The following is a 13,801-nucleotide window of genomic DNA, read 5'->3' as shown; positions in this document are numbered from 1 at the left end:
ATGCCATTCAACTTTCTGCACTGACCTAATCATAACTCGCATAGACAGAGTACGTTAGGGAAATAATGGGCAGCTGCTAATCAAATGTGTTGGCATCGGATTATCACATTGCTGTCTTGTGACCCCCAACCATCCGGGACATGTAAGTGAACTGGAGCTTCAGCTGTGGGCTCCCACACAGATTCAGTGAGTCAAAGATTCCCCATTACCATGCACGGCATGGCCCCTCTGAGACTCCACTTTCTCTGCAGGATGGAATTCCAGTGCAGTTCCTCCATGCTCCCACCACCTTATCAGGGGAAAGAGATGGCGCCTGGGTTCTTATAAAGATCCTTACACTTCTCCATTTTCTTAACGCAAATCATAGTGGCAGATAAGGCCGCACTACCAGTTAATAATTTCACTGAGTACGGCTATTCTAGCAGAGACTTACAGTGAAGCAAGTGCACTCATGTGGAGTCCAAACCTGTTGTAAAACTACAACTCCTAGCATGACCCGACAATTTTACAACAGCTGGAGTCACAGGCTGCAAGCCAGCTATGTACAAGACCAAAAAGATATCTGCTTGTTTAACCAAGATTTAACAAGTAGGTGTTGCCAAGGTTTCCTTACCTGTGGAGTGGGGGGCTCCACTTTCCTCTTCTTCTTTTGATTCTGCTTGTTGGTCTTAGGGTAAACGGCTAACATTTCGAGCCACCTGACAAATGCAAAAAACTCACAAATGAGTACATACTGTACAAAAGTGAAAGTGTGAAGCAAAACCAATCCTTAGTACAATGGTATTTTATCAGGTTCAATGTACAAAAAAATAACTACTATAACACTGCCCCCTATGTACAAGAATATAACTACTACTATAATACTGCCTCCTATGTACAAGAACATAACTACTATAATACTGCTCCTATGTACAAGAATATAACTACTATAATACTACTCCTATGTACAAGAATATAACTACTATAATACTGCCTCCTATGTACAAGACTATAACTACTATAATACTGCTCCTGTGTACAAGAATATAACTACTATAATACTGCTCCTATGTACAAGGATATAACTACTATAATACTGCTCCTATGTACAAGGATATAACTACTATAATACTGCTCCTATGTACAAGAATATAACTACTATAATACTGCCTCCTATGTACAAGAATATAACTGCTATAATACTGCCTCCTATGTACAAGAATATAACTACTATAATACTGCCTCCTATGTATAACAATATAACTACTATAATACTGCCTCCTATGTACAAGAATATAACTACTATAATACTGCTCCTATGTACAAGAATATAACTACTATAATACTGGTCCTATGTATAAGAATATAACTACTATAATACTGCTCCTATGTACAAGAATATAACTACTATAATACTGCTCCTATGTACAAGAATATAACTACTATAATACTGCTCCTATGTACAAGAATATAACTACTATAATACTGCTCCTATATACAAGAATATAACTACTATAATACTGCTCCTATGTACAAGAATATAACTACTATAATACTGCCTCCTATGTACAAGAATATAACTACTATAATACTGCTCCTATATACAAGAATATAACTACTATAATACTGCCTCCTATGTACAAGAATATAACTACTATAATACTGCTCCTATATACAAGAATATAACTACTATAATACTGCCTCCTATGTACATGAATATAACTACTATAATACTGCTCCTATGTATAAGTATATAACTACTATAATACTGCCTCCTATGTACAAGAATATAACTACTATAATACTGCCTCCTATGTACAAGAATATAACTACTATAATACTGCTCCTATGTACAAGAATATAACTACTATAATACTGCCTCCTATGTACAAGAATATAACTACTATAATACTGCTCCCGTGTACAAGAATATAACTACTATAATACTGCCTCCTATGTACAAGAATATAACTACTATAATACTGCTCCCGTGTACAAGAATATAACTACTATAATACTGCTCCTGTGTACAAGAATATAACTAATATAATACTGCTCCTATGTACAAGAATATAACTACTATAATACTGCCTCCTATGTACAAGAATATAACTACTATAATACTGCCTCCTATGTACAAGAATATAACTACTATAATACTGCCTCCTATGTACAAGAATATAACTACTATAATACTGCTCCTATGTACAAGAATATAACTACTATAATACTGCTCCTATGTACAAGAATATAACTACTATAATACTGAATCCTATGTACAAGTATATAACTACTATAATACTGCCTCCTATGTACAAGAATATAACTACTATAATACTGCTCCTATGTACAAGAATATAACTACTATAATACTGCCTCCTATGTACAGGAATATAACTACTATAATACTGCTCCTATGTACAAGAATATAACTACTATAATACTGCTCCTATGTACAAGAATATAACTACTATAATACTGCCTCCTATGTACAGGAATATAACTACTATAATACTGCTCCTATGTACAAGAATATAACTACTATAATACTGCTCCTATGTACAAGAAGGGAGAGCAGGGGTGGAAAATACAGCGTCAGTGTGGAAGGTGAGCACTGTCAGCAGCTTCAGCGAGGCAGGAAGAGTGCCAAGAGGACTTACAGAGGAACATCTGAGCGAGGAAAGAGATCTTCAGGATTTATACAACGTGTGGCGAAGCATTTCAACCACAAACTCAGAGCAGAGGACAGACAGTGAAGTGGGTCTGAGAAAAAGGGAAGCGAATATCAGGTAATGGAGAAGCTAATGTGTCCAGGGAAAGCAGATCCCAGAAGAGAAAGAAATGGAGATGGACAAGCTGCTGTAGTAACAGATGCACAGCTGAGACAAAGGCGAGAATAGAGCTAGAAAGAGACATAGGTGGCCACAGGTGGGGAGACAGGTTAGCTGAGCACATCTTGGAGGAAATATTTGAAAACGCAATTCAGGAAAAGGAAGGAGAGAGTTTACCCACGGGTTTAGATAAGAGGTGGGCACACGCCATGAGAGACAGCACAATATGGGCACACAGGGCAGGAGTGATGGGAACACAGCGTAGGGCCAAGAGCAAGGTATCTGCTGGGTAAAGTATGATGTGGGCAGGAAGATGCTTAGTGAGGGAAGAGGCGGGCACAATGCTCAGGTGAGGGATACAGAGGTGGGCGCATGCTTCTGGATCTTGATAGGGAGGTGCATTTTGGCTGTGGCAGCTCAGGCCATCACAGTGCCGTTTATAATCTCTTTGGGTGTCTCCCAAAAACAAAGCATGAGACACAATGCCCCCATTGTAGGAGGCTTGCGGGCAAGCACAGGTTGGAGCAGACCCAGCACACCTGCACACACTGCTTCTAGTGTTAGAGAGGGGACTGGTGAAGACAGATTATATTCCATCCAGGAACCATACAACCCTTATAGACTATGAGCACTGGAGTTATACCCAAGTACTGAAATAGACATGAAAGAACCTCAATGTCAGGAGTGAGCAGGAAAGCAACCAAATACAGTGACAAGAACCTTCAGCAACAAATACAGTCACTTGTCATATAATGCTGCAGCAAGTGCTAGACCTTTGGGTTAAAGGGGTTCTCTGTGAATTAAGAAAATGAAAATAATAAAATATTACTTTACTATAGATATATTCCCAAATACCTTTTATTAGTTACAATGACTCGTTTTGTCTGGGAAACAATCATCAGGGGAACACATGGCCGCCGTCCTATTAGTACACATAAAACCTGTCCTAATCACACAGGAGGACAAGTTACTTTAGAGCACTGAGCTTAAGAGCTGCCTCATCCTCCCCTCTGCTCTACCTGTCAGGGATTATGATCCTGAATATAGATTAATATGATCTTCAGCTGAATCTCTGTGGGAATGGAGTTCATGAGGAGACATGAAGTACAGAGGAGGTGGGGAAGTGGTAATGAGCAGCAGCTCTTGTATGCAGCCTCCATTACCACAGCCCCACATCATCATGGTCTATCCTGTCTGTTCTCTCTGTATTTCATGTCTCCTCATGATGTCCATTCCTACAGAAATGCAGCTAAAGTTCTTATCAGCTGTATTCAGGATCATAATCCCTAACAAGCAGAGCGGAGAGGAGGATGAGGCAGCTCTTTAGCTCAGTGCCCTGAAGTAACTTGTCCCCTTGTGTGATTAGGACAGGTTCTGTGTGTACTAATAGGATGGCGGACATTTTATTTCCCCTAATGACTGCTCCCCGGACAAAACGAGCCATGATAACTAATGAAAGGTATTTGGGAATATATTTATAATAAAGTAATAGTTAAGTATTGTCATGTTCTTAATTCCCGGAGAACCCCTATAACGGCCCTTTAAGAAATCCCTTTCTACAGTGCATGATATGTCCAGTTGTCACTCACCCATTGATTATTTCTTTGTTCTCTGCCCTGATAAAATGTTCCTCCTGGGTCATGATGCACAAGGAGAACTTCTGTCCAGTGCGGCTCTCCCCGTCTATGACGTCCGTGCACTGGTTCATGTTGATGGTCCCCTGTGGTAGAGTAGTTGGCTGCACAAAAACAGAGAGACATAGTCAGGGCATGGACCTGGCAGAATGGAGGAGGACCACTTAACAACTTCACTCAACACAATCCCATACCTTGTCCATACACACAAAGGGGAATATAACCATTATATACCACTATAGAGGATAGAGCACTCATCACATTGTCTACCCTACCCCAATGGCAATGGATGCAGATGAAGGGGATGAACCAGTACTAACCTCCAATAGTTACTGGATTATTATTTGGAGATGGAGATCTGTGCTAACAGAGGAGATAAAACCAATGTTCCTGTGTGTCTGGTCAGTAGACATCAGATTTTTTAGGAAAAATCTGTTGTCTATGGCCACAGTCTAGCAGTGGTAGGCTTCAGTCTGAGGATGCAGACATTAGATTATTTTGACCACGGTATGAGTTAAGGTGCCCGTCCACCTCCCTTCCTCCCGACTCTTATACATGCACCCCCAGTTCTGTGTACTATGGGTGGTGGGGAAGACACCCCAGGACATAGCTTATTTTGAACTCCAACATGCCCAATCTATTGTCCCCCCGATACATACTGTTGGGGGGGGGGGGGGGGCACCACTATACATATTGCCGTTGAAATAGGCTGGTGTGCTGGCTTTTATCTAATGTGCACCTTAAACCATGTCTCACAGCAGCATGAAGTACAGCTAAGCCTTTAGAGTCTGCAATGAGCTGACTGTTATCTATAGCTTAGATAGCCTAAGTCAACCCAATTACGTGGCGTGAGGTTTCGCCAGGGGACACGTGGCTCTTGCCTATGGGTCCTGTTACACGGGAAAAAAATATTCCCTAGAATTAAGGTTGAAGCCCCTTCACACTGCTCGATGGAGCCGCCGACTGTTGGGAAGGAAGCGTTCCTTCAATCAGTGGAGGAGACACGTTTACATGCAGCGATCTTCTCCACAGTATTGGGAGGATTGATCGCTAATGCCATCCTTCGTTCCTATACATTAACCCTTGTTTGACGGCATTAGAGGCTGTTTAGACAAAATAAATGATAATTTAGGTGACCACACAAACGATCTAATAGACCATCAGGCAATCAGTGGAACCTTTAAAAGGGTCAATTATCGCTAATGAGCTTTCGTACAAATGCTCATTAGTGATGATCTGCCCATATATGGGGCAGTGTAAGGGGGCCTTTGGTTGACCGGCGCTCTTTAAATGTAGCAGATCACTGCCTGTATGTGGGCACATCATTGTTAGTACCATCGTTTGAGGTCACCAGCTATCGAATGACTGTGAATGGCATAGAGAACCCAAAGGACTTCAATGTGCAAACGGCATTACGAGTGCAAAGGGTGCGGTAGTTGCAGAGAGAGCAGAGCCTCTAGGTGTAACTGCAACGTCCCCGTTGCTCTTAGAGGCTCATTCGCATTTATTAAAACATGTTTCTCAGCATTGCGGACACATATGAACATGGGACCAACACAGATGACTTCAGCTGCCAAGTGCACATGTAACAGGTCAGCCAGTGTCATAGGTACAAAACTGCTGACAGATGCCCTTTAAAAGGGGTTGTCCGGGTTCAGAGCTGCCCATATTCCAGAGCATTTCATGCTCCGATGCTCCCCTTTGTGCTTCGCTGAATCAAACAGGGCACGTACTGGGCTCTCCTTAGGGCTGCTAGGCAGAGGCTTCTGCCCAGCAGTGAGCCCGGTGACGTCACCGGCACTGATGGGCGGGCTTTAGCGCTGCTCTAGCCTGTAAAACATCTAGGGCATCGCTAAATCCAGCCCATCAGAGCCGGTGACTTCTCCAAACACACTGCTGGGCGGAAGCCTCTGCCCGGCAGTGTGTTATTGTAAATAAAAAAGCCCTTGCCCTGCACAATCCTAAGCAGGGCGAGGGAGAGTATTGAAGCATAAAATGCTCCGATGCCATCATCAGGGGGGCTGCCGGGATGAAAATATGGGCATGTCAGCGGTTCAGCTCTGCCCCTTTTAAGGTGGCCATACAGATAGATTTGCGGCGGTACCTGCCAACCAGCTAATGTCTACTGAGGTGCATTAATTGAAGAGGGAAACAAGAGTAAGCCATGTTGGATTTCTCCAGGGTTCAAAGCCGCTCTCAAATGAGTCTTGTTTGACTCTTTCTATTCAGAACACACGCATCCTCAGCCAATGGAACAGAAAGAGGGAACTGAAATGCCTAAAAGAAAATATTTATGATCAGCAAAAGATTCCACGAGGACCCCTGGAGCAGCCGCCCAGGACATATACGCCATATAGTGCGCTGTACATTATATGACGGGGTGTCTCACCAGGGTTAGATACCAGTTTCTGCCACACAGGGGAAGCAGCAGCTCAGGAGTCACAAACAACTGGACAGACAGGTTTGGTGAATGGTACCAGATGCTACAGGCCTGGGTCATGCATGGAAGCATCTACATAGATCACTACAGTCTCCATGGGTTTCTATGACACATCGCCGACTTCCTTCCACAAAGGTCATATGGAGGGAAACATTTCCACACTGGTCAGCCTCACACACGGCAGCCAAGAAGCCGCCAAAGACCGACTTGGAAAGGAGTCCTGCACGGAGCAACAAGGTTCACCAGAGCAAGTGAGGCAGGAGGGGGAGCGGGATAAACAGCAGGATGGGAGGGGGCGCCGAGGAGCAGCGCCGAATAAAGCTTTCATTATTGTATCCAGCTCGCCAGACTCTGAGAACAGAAGATGAAAGTCCACAGAGGGATCCCTGGTTACATGACACAGTCCGACTGTGAGAGACCAGTACACAAGCCAGTCACCATCTACAGTCCAACTGCGTCTCCTCTGACACTGGGGCTGAGCAAGGAAAATCTCCATCTACAGCCACCGGAATCTACCGAAAGGGAAAGGACTAATCTAGACCCCCCCCCCATATACAATATAATCAGTCCATGTGGGAGAGGCTTCTTTCAGATATACAGTGTCCAACCATAGTCTTATACATAGGAGCAGTATTATAGTAGTTATATTCTTGTACATAGGAGCAGTATTATAGTAGTTATATTCTTGTACATAGGAGCAGTATTATAGTAGTTATATTCTTGTACATAGGAGCAGTATTATAGTAGTTATATTCTTGTACATAGGAGCAGTATAATAGTAGTTATATTCTTGTACATAGGAGCGGTATTATAGTAGTTATATTCTTGTACATAGGAGGCAGTATTATAGTAGTTATATTCTTGTACATAGGAGCAGTATTATAGTAGTTATATTCTTGTACATAGGAGGCAGTATTATAGTAGTTATATTCCTGTACATAGGAGGCAGTATTATAGTAGTTATATTCTTGTACATAGGAGGCAGTATTATAGTAGTTATATTCTTGTACATAGGAGCAGTATTATAGTAGTTATATTCTTGTACATAGGAGGCAGTATTATAGTAGTTATATTCTTGTACATAGGAGCAGTATTATAGAAGTTATATTCTTGTACATAGGAGGCAGTATTATAGTAGTTATATTCTTGTACATAGGAGCAGTATTATAGAAGTTATATTCTTGTACATAGGAGCAGTATTATAGTAGTTATATTCTTGTACATAGGAGGCAGTATTATAGTAGTTATATTCTTGTACATAGGAGCAGTATTATAGTAGTTATATTCTTGTACATAGAAGGCAGTATTATAGTAGTTATATTCTTGTACATAGAAGGCAGTATTATAGTAGTTATATTCCTGTACATGGGAGGCAGTATTATAGTAGTTATATTCTTGTACATAGGAGCAGTATTATAGTAGTTATATTCTTGTACATAGGAGCAGTATTATAGTAGTTATATTCTTGTACATAGGAGGCAGTATTATAGTAGTTATCTTCTTGTACATAGGAGCAGCATTATAGTAGTTATATTCTTGTACATAGGAGGCAGTATTATAGTAGTTATATTCTTGTACATAGGAGGCAGTATTATAGTAGTTATATTCTTGTACATAGGAGGCAGTATTATAGTAGTTATATTCTTGTACATAGGAGGCAGTATTATAGTAGTTATATTCTTGTACATAGGAGCAGTATTATAGTAGTTATATTCTTGTACATAGGAGCAGCATTATAGTAGTTATATTCTTGTACATAGGAGGCAGTATTATAGTAGTTATATTCTTGTACATAGGAGCAGTATTATAGTGGTTATATTCTTGTACATAGGAGCGGTATTATAGTAGTTATATTCTTGTACATAGGAGCAGTATTATAGTGGTTATATTCTTGTACATAGGAGGCAGCATTATAGTAGTTATATTCTTGTACATAGGAGGCAGTATTATAGTAGTTATATTCTTGTACATAGGAGCAGTATTATAGTGGTTATATTCTTGTACATAGGAGGCAGTATTATAGTAGTTATATTCTTGTACATAGGAGGCAGTATTATAGTAGTTATATTCTTGTACATAGGAGGCAGTATTATAGTAGTTATATTCTTGTACATAGGAGGCAGTATTATAGTAGTTATATTCTTGTACATAGGAGCAGTATTATAGTAGTTATATTCTTGTACATAGGAGCAGCATTATAGTAGTTATATTCTTGTACATAGGAGGCAGTATTATAGTAGTTATATTCTTGTACATAGGAGCAGTATTATAGTAGTTATATTCTTGTACATAGGAGGCAGCATTATAGTAGTTATATTCTTGTACATAGGAGCAGTATTATAGTGGTTATATTCTTGTACATAGGAGCGGTATTATAGTAGTTATATTCCTGTACATAGGAGCAGTATTATAGTAGTTATATTCTTGTACATAGGAGCAGTATTATAGTAGTTATATTCCTGTACATAGGAGCAGTATTATAGTAGTTATATTCTTGTACATAGGAGCAGTATTATAGTAGTTATATTCTTGTACATAGGAGCAGTATTATAGTATTTTATAGTATTCTGTGCAGTAGATCTAGGTTATGTTATTACCTTCAATTATCATATTTACATTCATCATCTTCTGTACATTGCCATCAGATATAATGTAATCCAAGGTCATACTTTTACAAGCACATGTAATGCTCATAGATCATATTAAGCACAGATGAAGGATAACCGCAGTGTGACCATATTCTCCAATTATGGAGGTGATATAATCTAGTGTCAGATACACGCGCCTTGGTCCTGACAGATTACATATAGTGGCGTTCTTTGGTTTTGAGTCATGATTGCTGGTCGGTGCCGTCATTGAGCTCAGATGGTTTACGGTCCTATTCACTGACCACATTCTTCTAGGCCGAGTCACAGGACAATACACATATGGCCAGATTTATCATTAGCTCAAGTCAAAATTAATGGAGCGAAAAAAAGTCGCGAATTTTTGCGCAATCGCTAAAACTGCGCAAAAATTTGCGACTTTTATTGGCTCTGCGCTATGCTCTCCAGTTTTCTGAAAGTGGGCGTGTTTTCTTATGTAAATGAATCTCTAGACAGATGTTCTATTGCAACAATTTAAAAAGTCGCAAAAAATTGCGCAATTTCACTCCAGTGAGGACCATGCTTATCTTATGCGACTTTTCCATAAAGATGTGCGACTTTTGTAAAGGATAAACTGCTACCGTCAAAACACATTTATTACAGTATCAAAAGGACCATTAATAAATCTGACTTGGCCAAAAGTGACTTTGGACATATGTAGAAGTGGAGTAAGAGGTCGGTGTAATGATAAATCTGGCCCATAGTTACTGCCGTTTGAGCCCATGGAGACTGTGCCAGTGCCAGTCGTATTGAGTTATAAAACTGAAATGATGTTCAAAAGTAAGAAGGTTGAAGAACTTGCTAATCAGTGCGTCCAGATACAGTCTATGGGGAAGAGGCCTCTTTACAAGACCGGAGCGGAGATGATGGATGAGTTCACCAACAACTCCAGCAATGCCTTAGGCAAGGAACGAGCTCTCTGAACCTCAAGCATTTCCTCTAACCCCGGCCGAAAGATGGAACGTGCACTTCTCCTAGTTGCATGGGTTACTGTACTGGAGACAGATAATCGTGTGTGCAGGTAACCGGCCACCGCCCAGTGACCTATATAGTACTGTCATAACATCAGTGACCTAAATATACAATACAACTACTACTACTACAGGAGAGATGGTATGTAAGAAATGCAGGCACGCTCAGCAAGGAGATTCCCGGTTGGTCGTCTTCTCTGCTCATTAGCTATGGAAATTAAATTTAGCTTTGGACGATAAGGTAAAAGACGGCTAAAGTTAGAGTCTCTCTTTTTTTTTGTCAATACGTTTCTTCTGGCATGTTCCTGGTGGGCTCCATCCTACGGATGACTGGACTGACACATTCTGGCTTTAGTTTCATGAGTTTTTTTTTTATCCACTGTAGTCCCCCAAGATGACTACATTCCCCAGTCACTGACGTCATGTAACCAGCATAGGAATTCCATCCAATAACTTGTCATTTTTTAGCCTTTCCTTAAAGGGGTTGCGTCCCTTCAGGAAATGGTATTCATCATGTAGAGAACGTTCATACAAGGCACTTCCTAATGTATTGTGATTCTCCATATTGCCCCCTTTGCTGGCAGGATTCATTTTTCCATCACGTTATACACTGCTCGTTCAGAGGAGTTACGACGCCCCTGCAATCCAGCAGCGGTGGTCGTGCTTGCACACTGTAGGGAAAAGCGCCGACCTCTGTGGTGGCTGGGAACGCACATAGACTTGCACGCGCAGCATTTCCTGTCCCGGGCACCTCGTATCTGCACTGTAGCCGTGGTCATAACCCCTGGATACCAGCAGTGTATAACGGGATGGAAAAACTAATCTAACCAGCAAAGGAAGCAATATGGAGAATCACAATACATTAGTAAGTGCCTTGTATTAAAGGGATCCTCTCACTTCAGTAAGTGGCATTTATCATGTAGAGGAAGTTAATACAAGGCACTTACTAATGTATTGTTATTATCCATATGGCTTTCTTTGCTGGCTGGATTCGTTTTTCTATCACATTATACACGGCTCGTTTCCATGGTTACAGAGCACCCTGCAATTTATCAGTGGTGGTCGTGCTTGCACACTATAGGAAAAAGCACCAGCCTATGTGCGCTCCCATGGTCCCAGCCACCAGAGAGGCTGAGGCTTTTTCCTATAGTGTGCAAGCACGACCACCAGTGATGGGTTGCAAGGAGGTCTGTAACCATGGAAACCAGCCGTGTATATTGTGATGGAAAAATGAATCCAGCCAGCAAAGGAAGCAATATGGAGAATCACAATACATTAGTAAGTGGCTTGCATTAACTTCCTCTACATGATAAATGCCACTTACTGAAGTGAGAGGACCCCTTTAACTTTATGTGATAAATGCCATTTGCTGAAGTGAGACAACCCCTTCAAAAAAAATAACTTTTTGGAACTCAATTTGTGTATCTTTGGTAAGAAAGCAAGCATTTATCGTATGGGAAGCAGGGGATTTGTGTTCTTGACATTGACAGCCTTAAGTATGAACGCGCTCCTCCTTTGGAAAGTGAAGACGTCGTGTAGGAAACGAGCCCCTGAGATGCAGCGACAAGAGTTCAACGAGAAGGAAAGTCACCGGAGGTCCGACTCCATGGAGTGGAGCTACAAGAACCAGACGGACACTCATTTATCATCATCCATGTGGTTTCAGGTGTGGAAGACAGACATTGCAGTCAGGAAGGAGTTAATTTCTCTAAAATTTCCCCAAAACAAATGCCTGGGAAGGAGGGTGTAACTGGAACACGACCTTATACCCAAAATAACTAATCTGTCTGCTTCGAGAGCACACAGAAAAGTTCAGATTCCTCCAGCATCGCGGCCCGTCTGTGTCCTTATAAGGCTATTATGTGAGTGAGGACTGACGCGGCAGACGCCGCACTTTACTCAATCGCAGCCTCGCTCGCCCTTCACCAAACTCATCCAGGGTCACGCTCCATCCAGTTGGACCGAGTTCTGCTGCCCCTGGGCCAAACACTTCGATTTAAGATTGCCGGTCAACGCTGAAGCCTCTCCATGTTAACCCTTCTCACGCCTGAAATATTCATACTTTCTGTACTCTCCAGCTAAGTTCATCCAGACTTAAAGGGGCACAACTATTTCAGCAAAGTAGTATTATTTGTTGTTGTTTTTTTTTTTTATATAATGAAAAGCGGATATAATTTCTGTACAGTTTTCAAGAGCTCTGCTTGCTTTCATTCAGCCCCAATCTTTATCATTTTCTTCAAGCGTATAACAATTTGGCCTGATGGTGTAACATCTGTGAACGGTCAGAAAGGTTCGCATGGACATTGACGACAGAGTTCCACTTTTCATTTCCGTCGCGGTAATCAGGCTGGTTTGGTTGTAGTGTGCGCCAGTGTACGGCACGTGAGCGGAGCAGCGTACGCTGGTTGGATCAGTAAAAGGCAGGTATGTGATAGAGGTCTGAAACAGGATGAACCTGTGCCAGCAGATGTCAACACCGACATGGCTGCAAGAGGGCGGTGTGCGCGGAGAAGTATGCAGGCGGGAACAATGCCTTCATCCCCCTGACCTTCAGTGCGAGAGGTTCCCACATCACACAGCCCGGATCTGAGCATAATGCCGCATTCATCGCCCTGTAATCTCCCTGCTGTACAGCGCAGACCACCACCTCCTGCTCTGCTAGGACCCAGCGTCGCCCGCAGAGCGCCCACCACTAATGCAGATTCTGACAAAGGGGATCTTCTAGGAAAGGTCAGCAATATACTTTGCGTTTCAAGCCCTCTGTTTGCGGTCAGCAAATGGAAACAAAGTTTGGTTTACTACACATATGTCTCCAGTCTAGGCAATCACCTCTGAGCTTAAAGGGGTTTTCCGAGGCTTTAATACTGTTGACCTGTCCTCAGGATAGGTCATCAGTATCCGATCGGTGGGGGTCCGACAGTCAGGCCCCCCGCTGATCAGCTTTCCCTATGTAATGTCACATTCATTGGTCACGTGGCCTAGCTCAGAGCTGAGCGCAATACCAAGCACCGCCACTGGTCAATGTACGGCGCTGTGCTTAGGGATCAGCTGATCAGCGACACCCCACCAATCAGATACTGATGACCTATCCTGAGGATAAATCATCAATATTAAAAAGTCTTGGAAAAATCTTTGAAAGCTGGCCATACATATTAGAGGGCATCTGTCAGCAGTTTTACTAAGGGCAGATGCTGGAGCACTTTCTTTAAATGACCAGCCATTTGGACAAGATCTTCTACGGAACAGCTCCAGTGCATAATGAGGAGTCCTGAATATTCATGAGCTCATGGCTCTCCCCGCC

At 42.0% G+C, this 13,801-nt stretch overlaps 1 protein-coding gene across 10 annotated transcripts in view; it reads right to left on the bottom strand.

Moving 5' to 3' along the window:
* LOC121008366 (myosin phosphatase Rho interacting protein) overlaps positions 1–13,801 on the bottom strand; it is a 96,096-nt gene that overhangs the window by 44,004 nt on the left and 38,291 nt on the right. For all 10 annotated transcript variants that reach the window (XR_005780567.1, XR_005780566.1, XM_040440856.1 and 7 more), the window contains exons 4-5: positions 4,400–4,548; positions 614–698 (exon numbers count right to left, since the gene is read on the bottom strand). Coding sequence is in view for 8 of the 10 variants with exons in the window: in XM_040440856.1 (XP_040296790.1) it covers positions 614–698; positions 4,400–4,548 (234 nt within the window). In the remaining 2 variants the exon portion in view is untranslated. The remainder of the gene's footprint in view (positions 1–613; positions 699–4,399; positions 4,549–13,801) is intronic.

The sequence above is a fragment of the Bufo bufo genome, chromosome 7, assembly GCF_905171765.1.
Source record: "Bufo bufo chromosome 7, aBufBuf1.1, whole genome shotgun sequence".
Lineage (NCBI taxonomy): Eukaryota > Metazoa > Chordata > Amphibia > Anura > Bufonidae > Bufo > Bufo bufo.
Note: the sequence above shows the minus strand (reverse complement) of the source record. Positions and strands in the feature narration are given on the sequence as shown.